General features: G+C 44.4%; 1 protein-coding gene across 5 annotated transcripts in view; it reads right to left on the reverse strand.

Moving 5' to 3' along the window:
* The window catches only part of LOC109869766 (IQ motif and SEC7 domain-containing protein 1), a 220,219-nt gene that overhangs the window by 75,576 nt on the left and 117,654 nt on the right, over positions 1 to 26,989 (reverse strand). The window contains exon 1 of one of the 5 annotated variants that reach the window (XM_031803737.1): positions 13,537 to 14,536. The exons of 3 other annotated variants lie outside the window; for them this stretch is intronic. In XM_031803737.1, coding sequence (XP_031659597.1) covers positions 13,537 to 13,613 — 77 coding nt within the window. In that variant the 5' untranslated portion in view covers positions 13,614 to 14,536. Of the gene's footprint in view, positions 1 to 220; positions 948 to 13,536; positions 14,537 to 26,989 lie in introns of those variants that run through there. One more of the 5 variants, XM_031803740.1, reaches the window with a different exon arrangement.

Here is a 26,989-nt window from a genome sequence, read left to right on the forward strand (position 1 = left end):
TGTGAGTGCGTGTGTGCGTGTGTGCGTGTGTGTGTGTGTGTGTGTGTGTGTGTGTGTGTGTGTGTGTTTTGAACTTATGTTGGAATGAGTCACTACTATCAGCATGATCAATCCAAACAAAAAATTGAAAATTGTTCAATAGTGTTAGCTGGAAAACAGACACACTTCAAATGGCAACAACTGCGTGTATAAGCTGTTCCATACCACAACTTTAACTCACCACAGTGGAACTACTTATCCAACTGGCTGGTTGCAGCTTTTCCATTACACACATCGGTCTCCTCTCTGCCCAGAAAAGATCTCTCGTCATAAACCCAGTGTACCAACACAGGCAGCCAACGTCCTATGTCTCTCCCCTCTCGGTCCTGATGTAGGTCAAGACTGCTGTTTGTCAAGGTGTCCAGATTAAGTCAGAACAGCTTCAGACCAGGTCCACATGCTGTACTGTAGCCTACTTCCCATGGGGCTGGGTTGGTCTGTTTGTTCCTCCTGGAGTCAGCTGCCGATCATGAGGCAGGGTTGCGTCACCGTTCGCCTCACAACAACCCCAGTTTCAGCATATTCCACCACAATGTCGATACAGTGGAAGATACAGACGTTGGCATGGACACATTGATAGACACAGTTAGAGATTGAGGAAGTGTGTGAATCCAGTTGCCTCCAGTTTCCTTTACTATTCAGATGATACCCAACAGTGAGGTTAGTCTCATCCCTGTTGTTCCCCGTGGATTGGAGACAAGGTGCAGAAGTGTTCAGGGGCCCAGAGATGCCATCCAGACAGTAAATAAATAATGGTTGCTGTGCTGTGCTCCACTCGCTGCCATGGAACTATGGTCAGATCAGGTTGCCAGTCTTCTACTGTGTCATTATAACCTCTTTCACTGTCATACCGACCAATGTATTGAACATAGTGGTTAGAGTGTTGGACTAGTAACCGGAAGGTTGCAAGTTCAAACCCCCGAGCTGACAAGGTACAAATCTGTCGTTCTGCCCCTGAACAGGCAGTTAACCCACTGTTCCTAGGCCAACATTGAAAATAAGAATTTGTTCTTAACTGACTTGCCTAGTTAAATAAAGGTGATTTAAAAATATATATATATATATATTTTTTTTTTAAATCCTTACTTTAACACTGACCAGAATCAGATCAGACAGTCTAGCTGGCCTTTCTTGCAAAACAACCTTCTGTTCCCACCAGAGACAAACTTCACTTGAACAAAACACATGTGAAAGCTTGACTGTCTCCGAGATGTTATCTGAAGAGACACTTCTAAGTCAGAAGAAGTTGGAGAAACTTACATGTTGAGAAAACAATGAGACAGCAGGTCAAAAGGAATGTGTTTCAGAGGCACAGTGTGTTCTGACGAGACAGGAATGTTCCTCCTGGGTCAGTACATGCCTTGTGAGATAACCGTTTATTTAAATCAGCCCAACAGGGTTCAGAAACTGGATATGACTCCGCAAAACACAGAAAGGAGCATAGAAAGGCAGAAGTAAACCGAACAAGCCAATCACACAACACCAGCCTTTTAAAAATAACATAGAAAATGGTTTCATTTTGACACAGATAATGTTCATCTAACACTTTGTTCTGGGAACATATGGGTTCATTCAAGATGAGATTTGCATCTTTTAAGAAAATGTCCTCTGTATTCCATTGTACTCCAGAAGACTGAGCTGAGCATTGCTTCAAAGTTTTTATATATCTTAATTTTCCAAATGATTGTGTTGGGTGTGTACTGTGTTGGGTGTGTACTGTGTTGGGTGTGTACTGTGTTGGGTGTGTACTGTCAAATTTAGGAAACTTTGCATCAGTGCTGCTCCTACCGTATGTGTGGATTTAGCCTAACACTGACGAAAATGATGATATGTTTCCAGGGTGTTGAACATCTAACATGTCTCCAGGAAAACACTTTTATAGACCGTTTGGGCTGAATCTTTTATAAACTGGTAAAATATTTTCTAGGCAGTTTCTAAAGAAATAGAAGAGACATGAGGAGCAGACTCTGGGGCTCCTCGCTGTCTGGGAACAGTCATGACAGATGATTTCCTACCTTATTGTTCGGCTTGAAATGCAGTACTTCCACATCACATTCCACGCGGCAGTGACCTCACTGCAGACACCAGACAGACAGGGAAAACATGTGCAGCATGGCACACGCAGGAAGGAAGTCTCAAAATGTCCCAAACGCACCAAACTGTGGCAATTCCTCCTATAGCAGCCAGTGGAGAGACACCCTGTTCTAGAGCACAAATGACAGCCCACATCCTTCACTGTCCAAAGAAAAACACAGAGAATTAATTTTCTTCCAGCTCCAGTTCTCAGCTTTGCCGTTTAGAAGTTCCCTGTCCCAGTTTATCCTGCCTGCGTCCACACTCAGAAAATTGCTAGACTAGCAAGTTATCCTGATGACCAAGAAAGGTAAAGGCTCAGTTCAGTATGTCTAGGCTCCTCGTAACAAAGGCTCTCGACCCATACTGTTCACTACAACACCACCCCTCCCTCTCTCCACCCATACTGTTCACTACAACACCACCCCTCCCTCTCTCCACCCATACTGTTCACTACAACACCACCCCTCCCTCTCTCCACCCATACTGTTCACTACAACACCACCCCTCCCTCTCTCCACCCATACTGTTCACTACTACACCACCCCTCCCTCTCTGCACCCATACTGTTCACTACCACACCACTCCTCCCTCTCTCCACCCATACTGTTCACTACAACAACACCCCTCCCTCTCTCCACCCATACTGTTCACTACAACACCACCCCTCCCTCTCTCCACCCATACTGTTCAATACTACACCACCCCTCCCTCTCTCCACCCATAATGTTCACTACTACACCACCCCTCCCTCTCTCCACCCATAATGTTCACTACTACAACATCCCTTCCCATCTCCACCCATACTGTTCAATACTACACAACCCCTCCCTCTCTCCACCCATACTGTTCACTACTACACCACCCCTCCCTCTCTGCACCCATACTGTTCACTACCACACCACCCCTCCCTCTCTGCACCCATACTGTTCACTACCACACCACTCCTCCCTCTCTCCACCCATAATGTTCACTACTACAAGACCCCTCGCCCTCTCTCCACCCATACTGTTCACTACTACACCACCCCTCCCATACTGTTCACTACTATACAACCCCTCCCTCTCTCCACCCATACTGTTCACTACTACACCACCCCCCCTCTCCACCCATAATGTTCACTACTACAAGACCCCTCGCCCTCTCTCCACCCATACTGTTCACTACTACACCACCCCTCCCATACTGTTCACTACTATACAACCCCTCCCTCTCTCCACCCATACTGTTCACTACTACACCACCCCCTCTCTCCACCCATACTGTTCACTACTACATCACCCCTCCCTCTCTCCACCCATACTGTTCACTACTACACAACCCCTCCCTCTCTCCACCCATACTGTTCACTACTACACAACCCCTCCCTCTCTCCACCCATACTGTTCACTACTACACCACCCCTCCCTCTCTCCACCCATACTGTTCTCTACTACACCACCCCTCCCATACTGTTCACTACTACACCACTCCTCCCTCTCTGCACCCATACTGTTCACTACTACACCACCCCTCCCTCTCTCCACCCATACTGTTAACTACTACACCACCCCTCCCCATCTCCACCCATACTGTTCACTACTACACCACCCCCCTCTCTCCACCCATACTGTTCACTACTACACCACCCCTCCCTCACTCCACCCATACTGTTCACTACTACACCACCCCTCACTCACTCCACCCATACTGTTCACTACCTCACCACCCCCCCCCCTCTCCACCCATACTGTTCACTACTACACCACCCCTCCCATACTGTTCACTACTACACCACCCCTCCCTTTCTCCACCCATACTGTTCACTACTACATCACCCCTCCCTCTCTACCACCCATACTGTTCAGTACCTCACCCCCCCTCTCTCCACCCATACTGTTCACTACCTCACCACACACCCCCCTCTCTCCACCTATACTGTTCACTACCTCACCCCCCCCTCTCTCCACCCATACTGTTCACTACTACACAACCCCTCCCTCTCTCCACCCATACTGTTCTCTACTAAACCACCCCTCCCATACTGTTCACTACTACACCACTCCTCCCTCTCTGCACCCATACTGTTCACTACTACACCACCCCTCCCTCTCTCCACCCATACTGTTCACTACTACACCACCCCTCCCCATCTCCACCCATACTGTTCACTACTACACCACCCCTCACTCACTCCACCCATACTGTTCACTACCTCACCACCCCCCCCTCTCCACCCATACTGTTCACTACTACACCACCCCTCCCATACTGTTCACTACTACACCACCCCTCCCTTTCTCCACCCATACTGTTCACTACTACATCACCCCTCCCTCTCTACCACCCATACTGTTCAGTACCTCACCCCCCCTCTCCACCCATACTGTTCACTACCTCACCACCCACCCCCCTCTCTCCACCTATACTGTTCACTACCTCACCCCCCCCCTCTCCACCCATACTGTTCACTACCTCACCACCCCCTCCCTCTCTGCACCCATACTGTTCACTACCACACCACTCCTCCCTCTCTCCACCCATACTGTTCACTACAACACCACCCCTCCCTCTCTCCACCCATACTGTTCACTACAACACCACCCCTCCCTCTCTCCACCCCTACTGTTCAATAGTACACCAGCCCTCCCTCTCTCCACCCATACTGTTCAATACTACACAACCCCTCCCTCTCTCCACCCATACTGTTCACTACTACATCCCCCCTCCCTCTCTCCACCCATACTGTTCACTACTACATCACCCCTCCCTCTCTCCACCCATACTGTTCACTACTACACAACCCCTCCCTCTCTCCACCCATACTGTTCACTACTACACCACCCCTCCCTTTCTCCACCCATACTGTTCACTACTACACAACCCCTCCCTCTCTCCACCCATACTGTTCTCTACTACACCACCCCTCCCATACTGTTCACTACTACACCACTCCTCCCTCTCTGCACCCATACTGTTCACTACTACACCACCCCTCCCTCTCTCCACCCATACTGTTCACTACTACACCACCCCTCCCCATCTCCACCCATACTCTTCACTACTACACCACCCTTCACTCACTCCACCCATACTGTTCACTACCTCACCACCCCCCCTCTCCACCCATACTGTTCACTACTACACCACCCCTCCCTTTCTCCACCCATACTGTTCACTACTACATCACCCCTCCCTCTCTCCACCCATACTGTTCACTACCTCACCCCCCCCTCTCTCCACCCATACTGTTCACTACCTCACCACCCCCCTCCCACTCTCCACCTATACTGTTCACTACCTCACCCCCCCCCCCTCTTTCCACCCATACTGTTCACTACATCACCACCCCCCCCCTCTCCACCCATACTGTTCACTACCTCACCACCCCACCCCCCCCCCCTCTCTCCACCCATACTGTTCACTACCTCACCACCCCACCCCCCCCTCTCTCCACCCATACTGTTCACTACCTCACCACCCCCTCTCTCCACCCATACTGTTCACTACCTCACCACCCCCCCCCCTCCCTCTCTCCACCCATACTGTTCACTACCTCACCACCCCCCCTCCCTCTCTCCACCCATACTGTTCACTACCTCACCACCCCCCCCTCTCTCCACCCATACTGTTCACTACCTCACCACCCCACCCCCCCCTCTCTCCACCCATACTGTTCACTACCTCACCACCCCCCCCCTCTCTCCACCCATACTGTTCACTACCACACCACTCTTTCCCTCTCTCCTTGCTTTCTTGAGGACAACCCTTATTTTTGTTTCCTTACAACGCACCCTAACCCATCTGGCTGGGACTGTCTATGATCCCCAATGGTGATGCCTGTGCTGTGCGTGTGTGTGTGTGTGTGTGTGTGTGTGTGTACGCGTGTGTGTGTACGCGTGTGTGTACGCGTGTGTGTGTACGCGTGTGTGTGTGTACGCGTGTGTGTGTACGCGCGTGTGTGTACGCGCGTGTGTGTGTGTACGCGCGTGTGTGTGTACGCGCGTGTGTGTGTACGCGCGTGTGTGTGTGTACGCGCGTGTGTGTGTGTACGCGCGTGTGTGTGTGTACGCGCGTGTGTGTGTGTACGCGTGCGTGTGTGTGTACGTGTACGCGCGTGTGTGTGTGTGTGTGTGTGTACGCGCGTGTGTGTGTGTACGCGTGTGTGTGTACGCGCGCGCGTGTGTGTGTGTGTGTGTACACGCGCGTGTGTGTGTGTGTGTACGCATGTGGGTGTGTACGCGTGTGTGTGTGTGTGTGTGTGTGTGTGTGTGTGTGTGTGTGTGTGTGTGTGTGTGTGTGTGTGTGTGTACGCGTGTGCCTAGTACCTGGGCCCATGTCCAAAAATTACAGAGCTCTCAATAGGAAGGCCAAGCAGGGGGAGGGTTAGCCCCAGTTCAGCAGCTGGGAAAGGCTGTTTTCAGTTACTACACCGGCCTTGCTTTAACAACTTAGCTAAAATCTTGGAACAGAATCTGACCATGTTACTGTAAACTCTCTGCTGGTGTTTCGAGTCACAACCCATAATGACTACGTTATTCCAGTGACTGAGGAATCAGGAACATAATGAAGTATTTTTGATCAGGCATAAATAACAGGTTTTCATAATGGAAGAGACTACAGTGTCTCTCACATGCACACACACACACACACACACACACAGACAGAGAGAGAGACTCGTCCACCAATGGGACAGAGGGTATAGTGTCCATGGCCTGTCCACTGTGTTCCTCCACTGCTGTGATTGAGATGGAGAGAAAGGGTCCAGCACTGAATGTTTGCATATAAACAATGAGGAAAAATAGGAAGAGAGAAAGGTCTTTCTTAGTATGAATTTAGAGGCTCCTCCTCTCCCTCCCTCCATATCTCTAATGCAATCCCAAAGGATATAAGAGCTACTGTACAGTCCCCCTGCCTTTCTGTATCGGTATAGCCTCTTAGTTTCTCTATTCCTCTCTCATCACCTATTCTTTTCACTTTCCCATTTCAAGATGTACCTCCCACATTCTCTGTAGTGTCTGTATTCAGCTCTTTCAAGCTCTGTCATGGATGGAAGATAATGAAGCAGCACATAGAATGTCTCCCATTGCACCATAATGGACTGAGATATTAAACTAAGAGGAAATACAAGGAAGAGGAATAAGAATAATTGCTGTTCAGTATTCCAATTAGCAAATGTCAACACAATGTTTAGCAGGTGTCAATACCAGAAGAAACGTGACTGACTCAACACCCATCCATCCAGTGTGACGACTGTACCTACAACTGATGAGAATTCTCAGCAATATAAAGTGACAGGAGGCACTGTTTTCAGGGTAAAATAACTGCTATGCAATGCATTATGGAAATGTCCTCATCCTATGAATACTAATGACCACAGCATGTGTGTGTGTGTGTGAGAATACATTAGGATAGATGTGACAGTGTGACAGGTGCTTCTGAGGATTCCACAGACTCTGGATCAGTCTACCATGTCTCCAAATGCAGCTCAGTTCTAATTTAGACATCAAACTCAGGCCTGAAGCAGTCGGCAACATCAAACCAACTATATGGGTCATGCATGAGAAAAACTCCACATGTAGGCTACGCCTGTGATGTATATCAATATGACATGTTACTTTAACAGAGGTGAAGTTGCAGAAGGTGAGAGTTATTAGATAAGTTAATAAATTGATTATTATAGTTTCGATTATCACCAGCGAGTATGGATGCTTTATGGTTATGTAGAACATAAAACCATTTTCTCATTGCTCTTGAAGCTTCAAAATGCAGCATACCTCAAAATGCATGATATTAGTGTCGGCCTCTTACAACACATCTCTGCGGGGGGGGGGGGGGGGGGGTTGGTTGGTTGGTTCTCCTCGAGTGTAGATAATGTCTTTTCTGTGGGAGTCAGCTAAACATTCGTATTCTCAACAGCAGGGTGGAATCACAGCAGCTGTACTATAATATAGAATGTCAGCTATCCGCTCGTGACAGGCAGTCAGAGACATGGGGAGTATTTTATAGTCCCTGTAGAGGGGATAGGGGAGGATGAATTGAAGAATGCTTCGTAGGTGTGCGCGGCTCCACCTTCCTATTGCGTAAACTACCTACTTTATGTACAGTGCTGTATATCAAACGCTGAGAGGAAACCCTCTGACTAGAGTCAGTAAGATGACCTGCCCTGCACTTACTTAAAGCCATTTGAAGATCATTCCCCACTCTATGTTTCTGCCACTAAGCTGATAGCACTGACCTGCGATACAATCATCCAACATTAAATCTAATCTTATAGCTAACACTCCAAGGAGACTGCACGGCAACATGAATAAATCCCTGCCCTGTAACATGTAGGCTCATGAAGACAGATTCACTACCTATAACTTGTAGGCTCAAAGACAGATTCACTACCTGTAACGTGTAGGCTCATAAAGACAGATTCACTACCTGTAACGTGTAGGCTCAAAGACAGATTCACTACCTGTAACGTGTAGGCTCATAAAGACAGATTCACTACCTGTAACATGTAGGCTCATAAAGACAGATTCACTACCTGTAACGTGTAGGCTCATAAAGACAGATTCACTACCTGTAACGTGTAGGCTCAAAGACAGATTCACTACCTGTAACGTGTAGGCTCATAAAGACAGATTCACTACCTGTAACGTGTAGGCTCACAAAGACAGATTCACTACCTGTAACGTGTAGCCTCACAAAGACAGATTCACTACCTGTAACGTGTAGCCTCACAAAGACAGATTCACTACCTGTAACGTGTAGGCTCATAAAGACAGATTCACTACCTGTAACGTGTAGGCTCATAAAGACAGATTCACTACCTGTAACGTGTAGGCTCAAAGACAGATTCACTACCTGTAACGTGTAGGCTCATAAAGACAGATTCACTACCTATAACGTGTAGGCTCAAAGACAGATTCACTACCTGTAACGTGTAGGCTCAAAGACAGATTCACTACCTGTAACGTGTAGGCTCAAAGACAGATTCACTACCTGTAACGTGTAGGCTCAAAGACAGATTCACTACCTGTAACGTGTAGGCTCAAAGACAGATTCACTACCTGTAACGTGTAGGCTCAAAGACAGATTCACTACCTGTAACGTGTAGGCTCAAAGACAGATTCACTACCTGTAACGTGTAGGCTCATAAAGACAGATTCACTACCTGTAACGTGTAGGCTCATAAAGACAGATTCACTACCTGTAACGTGTAGGCTCATAAAGACAGATTCACTACCTGTAACGTGTAGGCTCAAAGACAGATTCACTACCTGTAACGTGTAGGCTCATAAAGACAGATTCACTACCTATAACGTGTAGGCTCAAAGACAGATTCACTACCTGTAACGTGTAGGCTCAAAGACAGATTCACTACCTGTAACGTGTAGGCTCAAAGACAGATTCACTACCTGTAACGTGTAGGCTCAAAGACAGATTCACTACCTGTAACGTGTAGGCTCAAAGACAGATTCACTACCTGTAACGTGTAGGCTCAAAGACAGATTCACTACATGTAACGTGTAGGCTCAAAGACAGATTCACTACCTGTAACGTGTAGGCTCAAAGACAGATTCACTACCTGTAACGTGTAGCCTCACAAAGACAGATTCACTACCTGTAACGTGTAGGCTCATAAAGACAGATTCACTACCTGTAACGTGTAGCCTCACAAAGACAGATTCACTACCTGTAACGTGTAGGCTCATAAAGACAGATTCACTACCTGTAACGTGTAGCCTCACAAAGACAGATTCACTACCTGTAACGTGTAGGCTCATAAAGACAGATTCCCTACCTGTAACGTGTAGGCTCAAAGACAGATTCACTACCTGTAACGTGTAGGCTCAAAGACAGATTCACTACATGTAACGTGTAGGCTCAAAGACAGATTCACTACCTGTAACGTGTAGGCTCAAAGACAGATTCACTACCTGTAACGTGTAGCCTCACAAAGACAGATTCACTACCTGTAACGTGTAGGCTCATAAAGACAGATTCACTACCTGTAACGTGTAGCCTCACAAAGACAGATTCACTACCTGTAACGTGTAGGCTCAAAGACAGATTCACTACCTGTAACGTGTAGGCTCAAAGACAGATTCACTACCTGTAACGTGTAGGCTCAAAGACAGATTCACTACCTGTAACGTGTAGGCTCATAAAGACAGATTCACTACCTGTAACGTGTAGGCTCATAAAGACAGATTCACTACCTGTAACGTGTAGGCTCATAAAGACAGATTCACTACCTGTAACGTGTAGGCTCAAAGACAGATTCACTACCTGTAACGTGTAGGCTCATAAAGACAGATTCACTACCTATAACGTGTAGGCTCAAAGACAGATTCACTACCTGTAACGTGTAGGCTCAAAGACAGATTCACTACCTGTAACGTGTAGGCTCAAAGACAGATTCACTACCTGTAACGTGTAGGCTCAAAGACAGATTCACTACCTGTAACGTGTAGGCTCAAAGACAGATTCACTACCTGTAACGTGTAGGCTCAAAGACAGATTCACTACATGTAACGTGTAGGCTCAAAGACAGATTCACTACCTGTAACGTGTAGGCTCAAAGACAGATTCACTACCTGTAACGTGTAGCCTCACAAAGACAGATTCACTACCTGTAACGTGTAGGCTCATAAAGACAGATTCACTACCTGTAACGTGTAGCCTCACAAAGACAGATTCACTACCTGTAACGTGTAGGCTCATAAAGACAGATTCACTACCTGTAACGTGTAGCCTCACAAAGACAGATTCACTACCTGTAACGTGTAGGCTCATAAAGACAGATTCCCTACCTGTAACGTGTAGGCTCAAAGACAGATTCACTACCTGTAACGTGTAGGCTCAAAGACAGATTCACTACATGTAACGTGTAGGCTCAAAGACAGATTCACTACCTGTAACGTGTAGGCTCAAAGACAGATTCACTACCTGTAACGTGTAGCCTCACAAAGACAGATTCACTACCTGTAACGTGTAGGCTCATAAAGACAGATTCACTACCTGTAACGTGTAGCCTCACAAAGACAGATTCACTACCTGTAACGTGTAGGCTCATAAAGACAGATTCACTACCTGTAACGTGTAGCCTCACAAAGACAGATTCACTACCTGTAACGTGTAGGCTCATAAAGACAGATTCCCTACCTGTAACGTGTAGGCTCAAAGACAGATTCACTACATGTAACGTGTAGGCTCAAAGACAGATTCACTACCTGTAACGTGTAGGCTCAAAGACAGATTCACTACCTGTAACGTGTAGCCTCACAAAGACAGATTCACTACCTGTAACGTGTAGGCTCATAAAGACAGATGCACTACCTGTAACGTGTAGCCTCACAAAGACAGATTCACTACCTGTAACGTGTAGGCTCACAAAGACAGATTCACTACCTGTAACGTGTAGGCTCACAAAGACAGATTCACTACCTGTAACGTGTAGGCTCATAAAGACAGATTCACTACCTGTAACGTGTAGGCTCAAAGACAGATTCACTACCTGTAACGTGTAGCCTCACAAAGACAGATTCACTACCTGTAACGTGTAGGCTCATAAAGACAGATTCACTACCTGTAACGTGTAGCCTCACAAAGACAGATTCACTACCTGTAACGTGTAGGCTCATAAAGACAGATTCACTACCTGTAACGTGTAGCCTCACAAAGACAGATTCACTACCTGTAACGTGTAGGCTCATAAAGACAGATTCCCTACCTGTAACGTGTAGGCTCAAAGACAGATTCACTACCTGTAACGTGTAGGCTCAAAGACAGATTCACTACCTGTAACGTGTAGGCTCATAAAGACAGATTCACTACCTGTAACGTGTAGGCTCAAAGACAGATTCACTACCTGTAACGTGTAGGCTCAAAGACAGATTCACTACCTGTAACGTGTAGGCTCAAAGACAGATTCACTACCTGTAACGTGTAGGCTCAAAGACAGATTCACTACCTGTAACGTGTAGGCTCAAAGACAGATTCACTACCTGTAACGTGTAGGCTCAAAGACAGATTCACTACCTGTAACGTGTAGGCTCAAAGACAGATTCACTACATGTAACGTGTAGGCTCAAAGACAGATTCACTACCTGTAACGTGTAGGCTCAAAGACAGATTCACTACCTGTAACGTGTAGGCTCAAAGACAGATTCACTACCTGTAACGTGTAGGCTCAAAGACAGATTCACTACCTGTAACGTGTAGGCTCAAAGACAGATTCACTACCTGTAACGTGTAGGCTCAAAGACAGATTCACTACCTGTAACGTGTAGGCTCAAAGACAGATTCACTACATGTAACGTGTAGGCTCAAAGACAGATTCACTACCTGTAACGTGTAGGCTCAAAGACAGATTCACTACCTGTAACGTGTAGCCTCACAAAGACAGATTCACTACCTGTAACGTGTAGGCTCATAAAGACAGATTCACTACCTGTAACGTGTAGCCTCACAAAGACAGATTCACTACCTGTAACGTGTAGGCTCACAAAGACAGATTCACTACCTGTAACGTGTAGGCTCACAAAGACAGATTCACTACCTGTAACGTGTAGGCTCATAAAGACAGATTCACTACCTGTAACGTGTAGGCTCATAAAGACAGATTCACTACCTGTAACGTGTAGCCTCATAAAGACAGATTCACTACCTGTAACGTGTAGGCTCAAAGACAGATTCACTACCTGTAACGTGTAGCCTCACAAAGACAGATTCACTACCTGTAACGTGTAGGCTCATAAAGACAGATTCACTACCTGTAACGTGTAGCCTCACAAAGACAGATTCACTACCTGTAACGTGTAGGCTCATAAAGACAGATTCACTACCTGTAACCTCACAAAGACAGATTCACTACCTGTAACGTGTAGGCTCATAAAGACAGATTCAATACCTGTAACGTGTAGGCTCAAAGACAGATTCACTACCTGTAACGTGTAGGCTCATAAAGACAGATTCACTACCTGCTCGGATGGGAGCAGTAGACTCAACCCTGCATAGATCCTGCACTAGGTGAAAGGTGAACACCACGGTGGATGAGTGGATATCGAGTCCAGTCACCCTTCCTCTTCTCTCTTCCTAAGCACTGATCAGCTCCAATCCCATTATAGTAGACAACATTAAGTAGACAAGCATTACCAAGAGACCAAGTGACCCAACCAAGTGGCTTGTTCCTCTCAGGGAAATCGATTGTTGTCCAGCCAGCTCACACCCCAGGTTACTGTTAGCACTATGCCTAAACACTGCCCTGTGTGTTCTTCTTAGTTTCTGTCTATAAAACATCTATACCAATTAATTCCACAGAGGTTTTTAAATTCCAATTTGGAGTGTTCAAATGTGAGCAGGAAGAAAGATCCATGAGCCGCAGGCACAAATGAAAGTGTTTCATCCTGCAGAACAAATCGCAAAATATCTAGTGTAAAATCAACTTACCTCTTATCAAAAGTATTGTGAGGATGTAGACACAACACATGCCAATAATCCATACAGAATGCCTTAAATTTCCACATTTTCCTGCTCCTAAGTTCTCCTGCAGAAGATCAGCAGGGGGCCAAGATAAGGAGACAGCGCTGGTTAGCCCATGGTGCCAGGTGTTGTATGTTCATGTTAGCAGATCCAGTAAACATCATGGCACCACAGGTATTGAACATTGCCCAGGTGTTCAATGTGTGAATCCAGACATAGATCCTCCTCTTCTGGCACACTGTCTTGGTCCTGAGTGGGTAAACTTCTCTGGAGCACTACAGTGCTTCTATGGAACTCCCCAGGTTAAATCCGTTCTGGACGTGTGTCTCAACAAACACCAACCCAGATGAGAACCAGGTCCATCTAAAGCAGTCTTAGATCAGGATCCAGACCAAAATCTATTTGGATCTGTTTGGATCAACTCAGATCAAATTGAAGTCAGGATCTGCTTAAAATAACTTCTACACCGTAGACTGCAACAGCTCGTATCCAGGTCACTCAGGCTGTCCTCTGTTGCCGTCCCTCCAGAGCGTGTGTCAGGCTGGTAGTCTGTGGGGAGGCATGGCTATAGATCCACCACTCCAGAAGATACTGGAGTCTGTGGGAGTACAGAAGCACTGAGGAATAATCCTTCATACACCACACATGCCTCTCTTCTCTGATAGACACAGTCTCAAACAGGCTTAGCAATGGGCCTCTTCTTCCTCCTCCCTCTCCTCCTCCTCCTCCTCTTTGGCCACAGAAGCAAACTTTCTCGATGAAGGCAAGAGATGGTGACTCCTCTACCTCTATCACTCCCTCCCTGCGTCTCTGACCCCGTTCCTCTCCCCCTTTTCCTCCTCTCTGACTTTAGACTCTATTCTCCCTCAATATCTGTACCTTCACGTTCTCTCTCTCACTCACTCTCTGCTGAAGTGAATTACAGCTGCTGCCATCTACATAGATCATCCCCGAAATGTGCCAGTTCTGGTTGCCAGGCAACACTATGGTACTATTGAAACTGCAAATGGAAGCCTGCAGCAAGGACCCTCATTGGACAGACGGTCGATGGGGAGTGGCCACAATATTATCCACAACTGCACGAGTGTACACCCATGCTGTAATCAGAATAGGCAGAGGCTACAAGTGCTGAGTTGTTCAGGGAATAAAATCCTCAATGTTGCATATTTGAGCTTTAAACCGTCAAGGTCAAGGAGGTATTGCAGTGAACACAATGGCCCATGAATTGTATGAGAGAATGAAAATACCTGGTCTCTAAATGAAGCTATTCATGAAGTCATTGAATATCTAAGGTGTGAATGGTTACGTGTGAACAGGTGGTGTGAAGGGTATCGGCAGGAAAATGAAAACAGGATGTCAATTGAATTTTGTATTCACGGAGTGGATGGAGGTGACAGAGCAATGCCCTGGATCAAACAGCGGCATATCATCCTTATCATCAGCTGAGCATCAACTGAGCATCAACTGAGATTTTACAAACATGGCTCCCCTAGACAAGCACAGGTCTGTTCTCTGAGAGGCCGTGCCAGACTGTTGTACCACCCCGTCCCAGGGGCCATGGGAAACAGGGGTACGGATGAGGCCCGGGCCTATCATCATCTCATCATTATTCAACCCCCATCCATCACCATCCCCCATACCACCACACACACACACTAAAGTGCCCTGTTGATCTGGGCATTTAGCTCCTTCTCCCCCTGACTGGCAGTCATGGCATGCCCCCTTTCACACACTTCCAAGCACAATATGAGCTTCCTCTGTTACAGAAAGAACCAGCCAATGGCACCCAGAAAACACAACACAAAGAGACAGGCAGCAACACTGAACACCTATTGTGAACAGAGTGAGGAATTCATTCATCTGCAATCAATCAGTAGTCTGTCTCAAAGGCCTGGGTGCCCCATTTACAAACATCTGACAAAATTAACCAAAACCAACACAGACAGTTCAATTGTCTCTCTTCTTAATCATGATTTGTTCCTTGAAAGCATAATACTGTATATTATACTGAACTAACACAGTGGACTGTAAACAAGTGGGCTATTGCTTTACTGTTAAATTATGGAATGTTTTATTTAATATGAAATTACTAAACAATTGTGAAAGCAACATACTGAATTAGAGACACCACAAACGCACTAAGGTCTGGATAAAATGAATGGACATCAACGTTGGTTTTATGAACACAAATCCACAATGTTAACTGATAGCGATAGCCATGTTTGTTTTCTATTTATCCATCTCAATTCATTCATGTTTGTTGATTCACACAGACATATCCATTAGATCTTCTCTCTAATTGAAGTGAAGAGCACTAGCTAAAATGCGCTAGTTTGTGTGGGTGGTAGTTCTTCTGTCTCTGTGATCACAAAACTGTAGAGCGTGTCTGAGGGGGTAGAGAGATGGGAGCATCCACTGGTCAAAACATTGGTCTGATTCTCACACACACACACACACACACACACACACACACACACACACACACACACACACACACATACACACACACCTCTCTGGTGATATGTTATTCAGATGGATAACAGACAGAATCAGATAGCAAGAGATATACAGTGCCTTCAGAAAGTATTCATACCCTTTGACTTATTCAACATTTTGTTGTGTTACAGCCTAAAACAAAATGTATTTTTTTTAAAGTGCTCTCATCCATCTACACACAATACCCCACAATCAAAGTAAAAACAGGTTTTAGAAATTGTTTATTGAAAATGAAATACATAATTATTTCATTTACATATAGTACCAGTCAAAGGTTTGGACACACCTACTCATTCAAGGGTTTTTCTTTATTTTTACTATTTTCTACATTGTAGAATAATCGTGAAGAAAACTATGAAATAACACATATGAAATCATGTAGTAACCAAAACAAATCCAAATATATTTTATATTTGAGATTCTTCAAAGTAGCCACCCTTTGCCTTGATGACACCTTTGCACACGTTTGGCATTCTCTCAACCAGCTTCATGAGGTAGTCACCTGGAATGCATTTCAATTAACAGGTGTGCCTTGTTAAAAGTTAATTTGTGGAATTGATTTCCTTCTTGGTCTGTATGAGTATGGGTAGTTACATATTTTTTCAATTTCCCAATGATGGAGACCACTGTGCTCTTGGAAACTTTAAACACTGTAGAAATAGTTTTATACCCTTCCCCAGATATATACCTCATCACAATTCTGTCTTGGAGATCTACATACAGTTCCTTGGACTTCATGGTATAGTTTCTGCTCTGACATGCACTGTAAACTGTGGGACCTTATATAGCCAGGTGTGTTCCTTTCTAAATCATGTCCAAACAAGTGAATTGGCCACAGGTGGACTCCAATCAAGTTGTTATGATAAATCAAGGAGGATCAAAGGAAATGATAGCCCCTGAGCTCAGTTTGGAATGTCATATCAAAGGGTTGTGAATACTTATGTAAATTAGATATTTCTAGAGCTGACTCCATTTAGTCGGCTGAATTCTTTTGGGTCGAGCAGTAGCAAATACACTATATATACAAAAGTATGTGGACACCCCTTCAAATGAGTGGATTTGGTTATTTCAGCCACACCCGTTGTTGACAGGTGTATAAAATTGAGCACACAGCCATGCAATCTCCATAGGTGATCATTTGCAGTGAAATGGCCTTACTGAAGAGCTCAGTGACTTTCAATGTGGCACCGCCATAGGATGCTGCCTTTCCAACAAGTCAGTTCATCATATTTCTGCCCTGCTAGAGCTGCCCCTGTCAACTGTAAGTGGAAATGTCTAGGAGCAACAAGGCTCAGCCGCAAAGTGGTAGGCCACACAAGCTCACAGAATGGGACCGCCGAGTGCTGAAGCGTGTCCTCGGTTGCAACTCTCACTACCGAGTTCCAAACTGCCTCTGGAAGCAACGTCAGCACAAAACTGTTTGTCAGGAGCTACATGAAATAGGTTTCCACTGCCAAGCAGCCACACACAAGCCTATGAGTGGTGTAAAGCTCGCCGCCATTGGACACTGGAGCTGTGTAAACGCATTCTCTGGAGTGATGAATCACGTGTCACCATCTGGCAGTCCGACAGACATAACCTGGGTTTGGTGGATGCCAAGAAAAATATACCTGCCCGAATGCATAATGCCCACTGTAAAGTTTGGTGGAGGAGAAATAATGGTCTGGGGCTGTTTTTCATGGTTCAGGCTCCTTACTTCCAGCGAAGGGAAATCATATTATTTTTTTATACCTTTTTCTCCCCAATTTCATGGTATCCAATTGGTAGTTACAATCTTGTTTCATCGCTGCAACTCCCGTATGGCCTCGGGAGAGGCGAAGGTCGAGAGCTGTGCGTCCTCCGAAACACAACCCAGCCAAGCCACACTGCTTCTTGACACAATGCCCGCTTAACACAGAAGCCAGTCGCACCAATGTGTTGGAGGAAATACCGTACACCTGGCGACCGTGTCAGAGTGCATTTGCGCCCGGTCCGCCACAGGAGTCACTAGAGCGCAATGGGACAAGAACATCCCTACCGGCCAAACCCTCCCCTAACCTGGACAACGCTGGGCTAATTGTGCGACACCCATTAGGTCTTCCGGTCGCGACCGGCTGCCACGGCCTGGAGTCGAACCAGGATCTCTAGTGGCACGGCTAGCACAGCGATGAGACGAAGGGAAATCTTAACACTATAGAATACAATGAGATTCTAGACAATTGTGTGCTTCCAACTTTTGGGCAACAGTTTGGGGAAGGCTCTTTCCTGTTTCAGCATGACATTGCCCCAGTGCACAAAGCGAAGTTCATACAGAAATGGTTTGTCGAAATCGGTTTGTAAGAACTTGACTGGCCTGCACAGACCTTAATCCCATCGAACACCTTTGGGATGAATTGGAACGCCAACTGCGAGCCAGGCCTAATCACCCAACATCAGTGCCCAACCTCACTAATGCTCTTGTGGCTGAATGGAAGCAAGTCCCTGCAGCAATGTTCCAACATCTAGTGGAAAGCCTTCCCAGAAGAGGGAAGGCTGTTATAGCAACAAAGAGGGGACCAACACCATGTTAATGCCCATGACTTTGTAATGAGATGTTCGACAAGCAGGCTTCCACATACTTTTGTAGTGTAAATATATATTTTTAAATGGCACACGAGACACTTGTCTGATTCATGCATGTCTCAGTGAACTAATCCATTACAGAGGCCACGGGATGGCACACCAGTATCACTAGTAGTACATTTGCCCTTAATTGGTTATGGTAATTTCTGTTAATGTATTCAATATATTATCATTAGTCTTTTACCGTTCTCATTTTCGAAGTGAACACTGTTTGCAGACCACACAACCTAGGCTACACTTGTGAGGAACACATTTAGGTTCATTTCATTCCATTTAAGACAGTTGTCAATTTATTCATCGTCTTTTATTTGTAGAGCTCCTGTCAATCTTGAGTAAGGTCACGCACCTGATTATACATAGAAGTAGACCTGGGCTACCTGGCCTACATGCAAATGTAGACCTATAAATATGGGGATCTGATATGATTTATGATTGTCTTAACTCACCACCACTGTGGCGCTTCTCAAACAAAATGTTTTCTTCACCTAAAACAGCAAGTAAACAAAGTCTGTTTTTACATCCATTGAGAATGACAATAGTTCCTCAAAGTAGCCTATTTGAAAAATATTTAGATAATCACTTGGGGTGAAAGGGGAAAAAAATGTAATGCTCTGATCCAGGGGAAACGTAATAAAATAGGCCTACCTGATTACTTCTTATCCCTTGTGCAAATAGCCTACAGCTGTGTCTGTCTGAAGCTCACTAGAGTGGGAAACTCTGAGGGCCCAGAATATTTGATACAATGTTGTAAATTTGCTAGCAGAGCTTGAGGCCGGACCAATTAATAGTTGATACAATGTTTCAAGTTCGTTGCAGACAGGCCATGTGTAGCCAATGTGATTTATAGGATATTTATTTTATCAGGATATTTTCTACCTGCAGGCTGCAATGTTTTTATTAGTTGGCTTTATGTGGGCTATTTTTATATAGTTGGCAATGACAATAGAAGTTGGCAAAGGCAATAGAACCACATTATAATTATTGAGATATGAACACTATTATAAATGAAATGAAACTGTTACATGAAAATGTGCATATGAAAATCATAACTGGCACTCAGATCGGTAGAAATTGTAAGATAAATTGGCACTTCAAATGGAAAAAGTTGCCGACCCCTGGTGCAGCCCATTACCAGCAACTTCAGGAGCGTAATGGCAGAATCTGTGAAGACCAGCAGCAGATGGAGGACCAGGCTTAAAGCATCAGACAAGCACAGTAGTCTACATATGTCCGGCGCCGACAGAGATGGCCGCCTCGCTTCGCGTTCCTAGGAAACGATGCAGTATTTTGTTTTTTATGTGTTATTTCTTACATTGGTGAGAGCACAGAGCTGAGCTGTACGGAAGAGTGGCCAGAAAGAAGCCATTGCTTAAAGAAAAAAATAAGCAAACACATTTGGTGTTCGCCAAAAGGCATGTGGGAGACTCCCCAAACATATGGAAGAAGGTACTCTGGTCAGATGAGACTAAAATTAAGCTTTTTGGCCATCAAGGAAAACACTATGTCTGGCACAAACCCAACACCTCTTATCACCCTGAGAACGCCATCCCATTATGCTGTGGGGATGTTTTTCAGGGACTGGGAAACTGGTCAGAATTGAAGGAATGATGGATGGCGCTAAATACAGGGAAATTCTTGAGGGAAACCTGTTTCAGTCTTCCAGAGATTTGAGACTGGGACGGAGGTTCACCTTCCAGCAGGACAATGACCTTAAGCATACTGCTAAAGCAACACTTGAGAGGTATACGGGGAAACATAAAAATTTCTTGTAATGGCCTAGTTAAAGCCCACCATTTTTTTTGTATCTTTAAAGTGGTAGGCATGTTGTGTAAATCAAATGATACAACCCCCCCCCCCCCAAAAAAAAATCACTTTTCCTTCCAGGTTGTAAGGCAACATAATAGGAAACATGCCAAGGGGGGTGAATACTTTCGCAAGCCACTGTAAAGTCCTGTTTAGGGGACATGTGTGTTTCGGGTCCAGCGTCCGACACACATTTAGTCCTGGTTCCCTTGGACACAGAGTATATTTTCTGAGCCCGTGTGACATAGATGTGAAATCTGAAACCACTTAAAGCTGGGATGTCCCTCCTACCATTTCATTCACTCTTCTGACTGTCCATCAACTCCTGGCTGAAAGCCACTGACAAAGAACATGGCTGCAATCGTTTCATCGTAGCGCAGCAGGAGAGTGGTTTCATCACGGTACATTCAGCACATTCAGAGATCGATTTATCTAAAATAATTCATCGATTTTAAACAAACACTTTCTGTTTGTCAGAAAGAGATGAAAGGCGAGTTCCTAACAAGTTCAGGAAGCCATGCTCTCTGAGATGTTCACAGGGATGGAGGAAGATGTTTTGACCAAGAAAGACCTTTAGAAAATATGCACATTTTCTAACACTAAACATACAAATATATATATTTTACAGTTATAAGGAAGGTGAAATCTTATAGTTAGTCGTTTTATAATGTGATTATACTATATTTAGAAATAATATAAGTAAATTACTCATTCAGTGTTGTTGAATAAGAAATACATCATTAAATATTTCATTTTTATCATATTTGTACTGTGTACTTGAGCTTGTGTCCTCAAAAATGATTACACCTCAGCAATTTATAACTATTCTTACAAGAAAGGTGAGATTTTAAACTTTTTTGAGTATGCAGCCTTACTAATTATTGTTTATGGCCCTCGTGATAAATAATCACTTTTGGCGAATACGTAGACTACATTTTCGATGACATTTAACTGGATGAAAACCAATATTAACTCATTTTTAGATACGGCACATCTCAAACTACTCCAGACTGATGGAACATAAAAAGGAGATTAACATAGAACATAGAAAGTCAGAACTCTTTGGTGGTTGAATGACGTCACTCACACCTCTGACCATCATTCTTTATGAGGCATAACCTTTATGACAAAGACATTACATTATCCCAGGAAGAGAACAGCTCTCTCACTGCATAACCACCAAGTTTAAAGTCAAGGTCAAATTTCCAATGGATGGCATGGTGTTACATTAACAGTGCTGTGTATTCTGGAGACCAGCCAAAGACACCAACATATTCTAAGAGCAAATGTGGAATCACAGCTGAAAGCATTTATCAGCGTCAGACAAATACTGCTTCTTTATGGCTATATCATCATTGTGCTGTATCAATATGAATCTGCTGGTCCAGCAAAATGAAAGTCGGTAAAGGGCACACAGTGGTATCAGTTGAGCCATCAATCAGAATAAATGTGCTTATACAGAGAGCTGCTTGACATGCTCCAGCACCGACTGCGGTCTGCTACTACAGACTGACATGGAGCATTATCGTAGTATGACCCTCACTCTACTTAACATTCCTAGTCAATCACTGATACCCAACCAGGTCAATCTCATCATGGCATCCAGTTGTCCGCTAAGAGAGAGACTTGAATGTGAAGTCAAACAAATAAAGAGAAATGGCCCCCGTCGAGAGGCAGCCTACATGTCAGCACTACAACATGGGGTAGGGTGACCCAGGAGAGGGGTCTGGCTTCAGGGGTGGAGGGGGAGATGAGAGATGAGATGTAGTGGTCAATCTATAGAAGTTGAAATGCAACATGGTGGAATAAAGTATAGAGAGAATGTGTAAGAATAAAGCAGGGAGAAAGAAAGGGCAGGATGCTGGGTTAAGGAGGGAGGGCAGGATGGTGGGTTAAGGAGGGAGGGCAGGATGGTGGGTTAAGGAGGGATAGAAGGATGCAGTTAAAGGAAGGAACGAGGGGATGTGATTATGGATGGCTGCTACAGGTTTACGATGGCTACCTGTGAGAAGACTCTCATATTAATCATATAATGATGGTGTTTTCATCAGCCTGATCATTGCGAAACTAAAGAACAAGGTGAAATAACAGTGTGTCCCTGAACAGTGAAAGACAATTTGAATGGTCATGCCTTAGAATTGCACTCCCCCTAGTGGCAGCTAGCTAGCTGTAGTCTTCTGTCAAATGCGTACGGCAGTACACAACATTTCCTCCCCAATTTTATTCAATTCAAAAACATAAAATCACACACACAACATATACTAGAAAACAATATTTATTCATATCTCATTTCAATACAAGGATGCCCTGCAATTGAACCTTGACCTATGAGGGTGAAAACGATTCTCTCTGATGTATATACAGCATTGCTGAATTCATAAAGATGTTTCTTCTGGAACACTTGAAGGTAATTCTTTATGATAATCCCAAGCAGTTTGCAAATATGAGCCACTGATGCATCAGAAAAGGCAATCATGTACTCAGTTGTATTTCTAAATCAGAAGAAATAGATGTTGTGTATGCAAGACCCCAATAGGGAAAGGGAAATCTAGTATAGAGGATTGTCTTAAATGTATTTTAGCTACATTACAGTATAGAAGGACAGGTGAGCACAGTAAAAGAGCAGTGAGGAGATCCATATAGATTCTTCAAAACAAAAAAATACATTTTAAGTGATAAGTAGGCATTGATCTGAAGCCGAAAAAAAAAGGAAATTCACATGAGCATCACAATGCATACTTCACCCATGCTCTACCAAGGTTTTCCAGCACACAGCTTTGACCTACTACAGTAGCTGTGTTGTTCTATTGTACTTCCAACAATGTGTAGGCAGGTAGCTTAGGAGTGGAGTAACTACAACGTTGTTGATCCACCCTCAGTTTTCTCCTACCACAACTATCTAACTGTTTTAAAGTCACAATTGGCCTCATAGTGAAATTCCTGAGCAGTTTCCTTCCTCTCCGACAACTGAGTTAGGAAGGATGACTGTACCTGGGTGTATTGATACACCATCCACCATGCTCAAAGGGATATTCCATCTACAAACAGGTGCCCTTCTTTGTGAGGCGTTGGAAAACCTCCCTGGTTTTTGTGGTTGAATCTGTGTTTGAAATTCACTACTCCATTGAGGGATCTTACAGATAATTATATGTGTGGGATACAGAGATGAGGTAGTCATTCAAAAATCATGTTAAACACTATTATTGCACACAGAGTGAGTCCATGCAACTTATTATGTGACTTGTTTTGCAAAGTTTACTACTGAATTGATTTAGGCTTGCCATAACAAAGGGTTTGAATAATTACTGACTCAAGACTTTCAGCTTTTCATTTGTAATTTATTTGTAAAACAAATCTAAAACATGATTCCACTTTGACATTATGGGGTACTGTGTGTAGTCCAGTGACACTACATCTAAATTTAATCCATTTAAAATTCAGGCTGTAAGAACACAATTTGCTAAAAGTCGAGTTCTATTTTGCTACTTGCAGGCTACTTAATATATGTCATGATGTAATGATGTGCCAAATCTGTGATTTTATTGGGTGAGCATTAGAATAAGCCACTTCAATATTTTCAGCCGTAAGTGGTAATATCTTTCTAGGAGCTGATCCGTCATCCGTATTGTGAAATAATTCTAATGTTAATGAAACATTTGAATGGAGAAAACTGATCTTCCTTTCTTTCGATACATGTACCAAAAACACACATAGTGACTGTTTTCTCTGTGTGGTGTTGAGGAAAACACATATTACATATTTGGCCGTTGTAGGAAAGATACATTAAAACACAAGTTCATAACATAAGTTCCATCACTAACGGGAAACCGATACCTGGCCTCTCCACTGTTCTCTCTTCCATAGTTGCGTCGTCACACTCCCTGTCCCTACACTCAACGAGGACCAACAAACCCAAGGGCTCTTTTAAGAGACACCCAATTAATTAAAATAAGCACACACCGTATGGGTAAGTGCGCAAGGGGGTTTGTGTGTCGGAAAAGGGAGGGGGGTGTCAAAAACTATACCCCTTCTGGTGTGTGCATGTATTATACATTAGCAGCGTGACAGTTTTCCCAAAGTTACCAACGTTTGGTGTATCTAACTGGCTGTAATAGCAGCCAAGGAGGTCCGCTAGCATATTTATTTGTGCTCTGATTAAGTGTCCAGGTCAGCAGTTTACACAGATGACTGTCTTTAGCCATATGAAAACCCGTCCATGTCAACATAGACCTGGCTAGCTAGCTGCCTTCCTTTTGCTTCTCATCCAACTGGTGTTAGCTAGCTAGCTACAGCTGCTAGCTTTCTACTAGCTAGCTGCTACTGAACAGTGAGATTCGGCTGAAATACTACAAAAAGGTAGCACATTGTTGGTTTTTATTAGGCAGAAATGTGCATGTGAGAGAGAAAGATTGTGAATTTACTTTTTAAAATGTTGCACCTACAAACTTGTTCAGTCCAAATGGATATAAGTCTAATGGTAATTTTATGGACGCTGTTGTTGCGTGCGTACTGAAGGTAAGTGAGGAGTCAAACGCAGGAGAGCAGAAATGTCAGTGTAGCGTGTAACTTTTAATTAGGGCAAGTCCAAAACAAACACAGGCCAGTACAAACGCCCAAAACCCAAAGGGAACAAACAGTTCACCCGTAAGGCGTAGTACCACAACGCACCTTACTAAAATCACTACACGCGAAAATACACTGAGGCAAGCCTCAACAAGCAACAAGAACAAATAATCCCGCACAAACCTAAGCGGGGAAACAGGGTAAATATACACACAGAAATCAAAACAAATGAAAATCAGGTGTGACAGAACCAAAGACAAAACAAATGGAAAAGGAAACATGGATCGGTGATGGTTAGTAGGCCGGCAACACCGACCACCGAGCCCCGCCCGAACAGGGAGAGGAGTCACCTTCGGTGGAAATCGTGACAGCTGTAACCTCATTTTAATCCTATAGTCTAGAACAAATGCTAACGACCCTGGCAAAAATCCGGTATAGTAGTTCTCGGTAACGGCCAGACGGATCATGAAGATCATGTGTTGTGTACCTTCAATCAAGTTGATTTGAATCAACATTGGTGTCATATTGGCTTAGATATGATGGTAGGGAGATTTGAATTTAACATTGTGTGTCAAACAATGCATACTATAACATTTAGATTACAGTCAAATCTCTTATCACATAAGTAGATGCTACACTACTGCTGTTTAGCCTCCAGACTTAAAGAACCCATGCAGAAGAGAGGGAGGAGAGAGCGAGAACGAGGGTGAGGACAGAGAAAGAATGAAAAGGGAGGAGGGGGGAAAAGAGAGGGAGACAGGGATAGAAAAAGAGAAGGGGAAAAAGAAAGGGGAGGAGAGCAAGAAAGAGAGAGATGGGGAGATAAATAGTTCAGAGGAAGAGAAATATGTGAGAGCAAAATTAAGCAAGAGAGGAGGGGGGAGGAAGGAGGGAGCAGGAGCGAGAACAGACTTACATAAAGCTGGAACCGTGTTTAAAAGTAGAGAACAGAATCGAGGGAACAGAAGAAAAAGAGAGATCCAGTGAGGCTGCAGGGTGGAGGTGGAATCCATGTCCTCCCTCTCCTCCATCCCACTATCGTGAAGGCCTTTATTGGGGCCGGGCAACAAAATTGATGGAGAACATAGTCTTCCCTATCAAAGAGGGCATGCTTATACACAAGAGAGCCGACAGAGCTCACATGTGTAACGCAACATACACATTACAATGAATTATGTCTATTCTGGGTGGGGCGATAAAGCATTTTTTGTGATTTTGTGAGTGATGTTTTTGTTAATATTGGAATGGTTTGTAAGTAAGACCATGCACAGTGATTTGGGTGCATCATGTGAACATTGTTTAAGCATAATGTTATGACAACATTGCATACAACCGTGATGCTCTATATTGATGATAGGATTATCTATTGGCGAGTTATCAACAATCCACAGAAATTCAGAGTCATGAAAACCAAACAGGATGATACATTTGACACATGCATGCTTTTAGACCTATAATGGTTAAGGACAACCACTTGCAAGATAAAAGGGTTTCAGTCACAATACAGTGAAAATAAATATGGTAATTGGTAAAATATGGTAAAATTGTAATTACATAACAGAGTACCATGTAAACATGCGTTCCCATAGAATGCGTATAGTTGTCCGTGGGAACACAATGTTCTGCATGCGCATGCTGCTGTGCCACCCTCCTTCCCACTGCTCTATATCTCAGTGCCTGAAGCTGCTGTTGGGAATGTTAAGGGACTATTATGGGATGGCTCAATCCACGGACGCATAAACACTAGAATATACCCCTGAGAGAACTACAGCTCCCAGAGACATACCCCTGAGAGAACTACAGCTCCCAGAGCTAATCCGTGCCCTGAGCATGTTCCAAACAAGCCCTGTCCAGTCCAGGGCTGGCACTTCAAGTGCAAACCTAATAGCAATCACATTCCGTGACCCCAGCCCTCGTGTGGGTGCCAGTGTATTAGAGCAGAGTCCAATTTCAGAGC

The sequence above is a fragment of the Oncorhynchus kisutch genome, linkage group LG24 (genome assembly GCF_002021735.2).
Source record: "Oncorhynchus kisutch isolate 150728-3 linkage group LG24, Okis_V2, whole genome shotgun sequence".
NCBI lineage: Eukaryota > Metazoa > Chordata > Actinopteri > Salmoniformes > Salmonidae > Oncorhynchus > Oncorhynchus kisutch.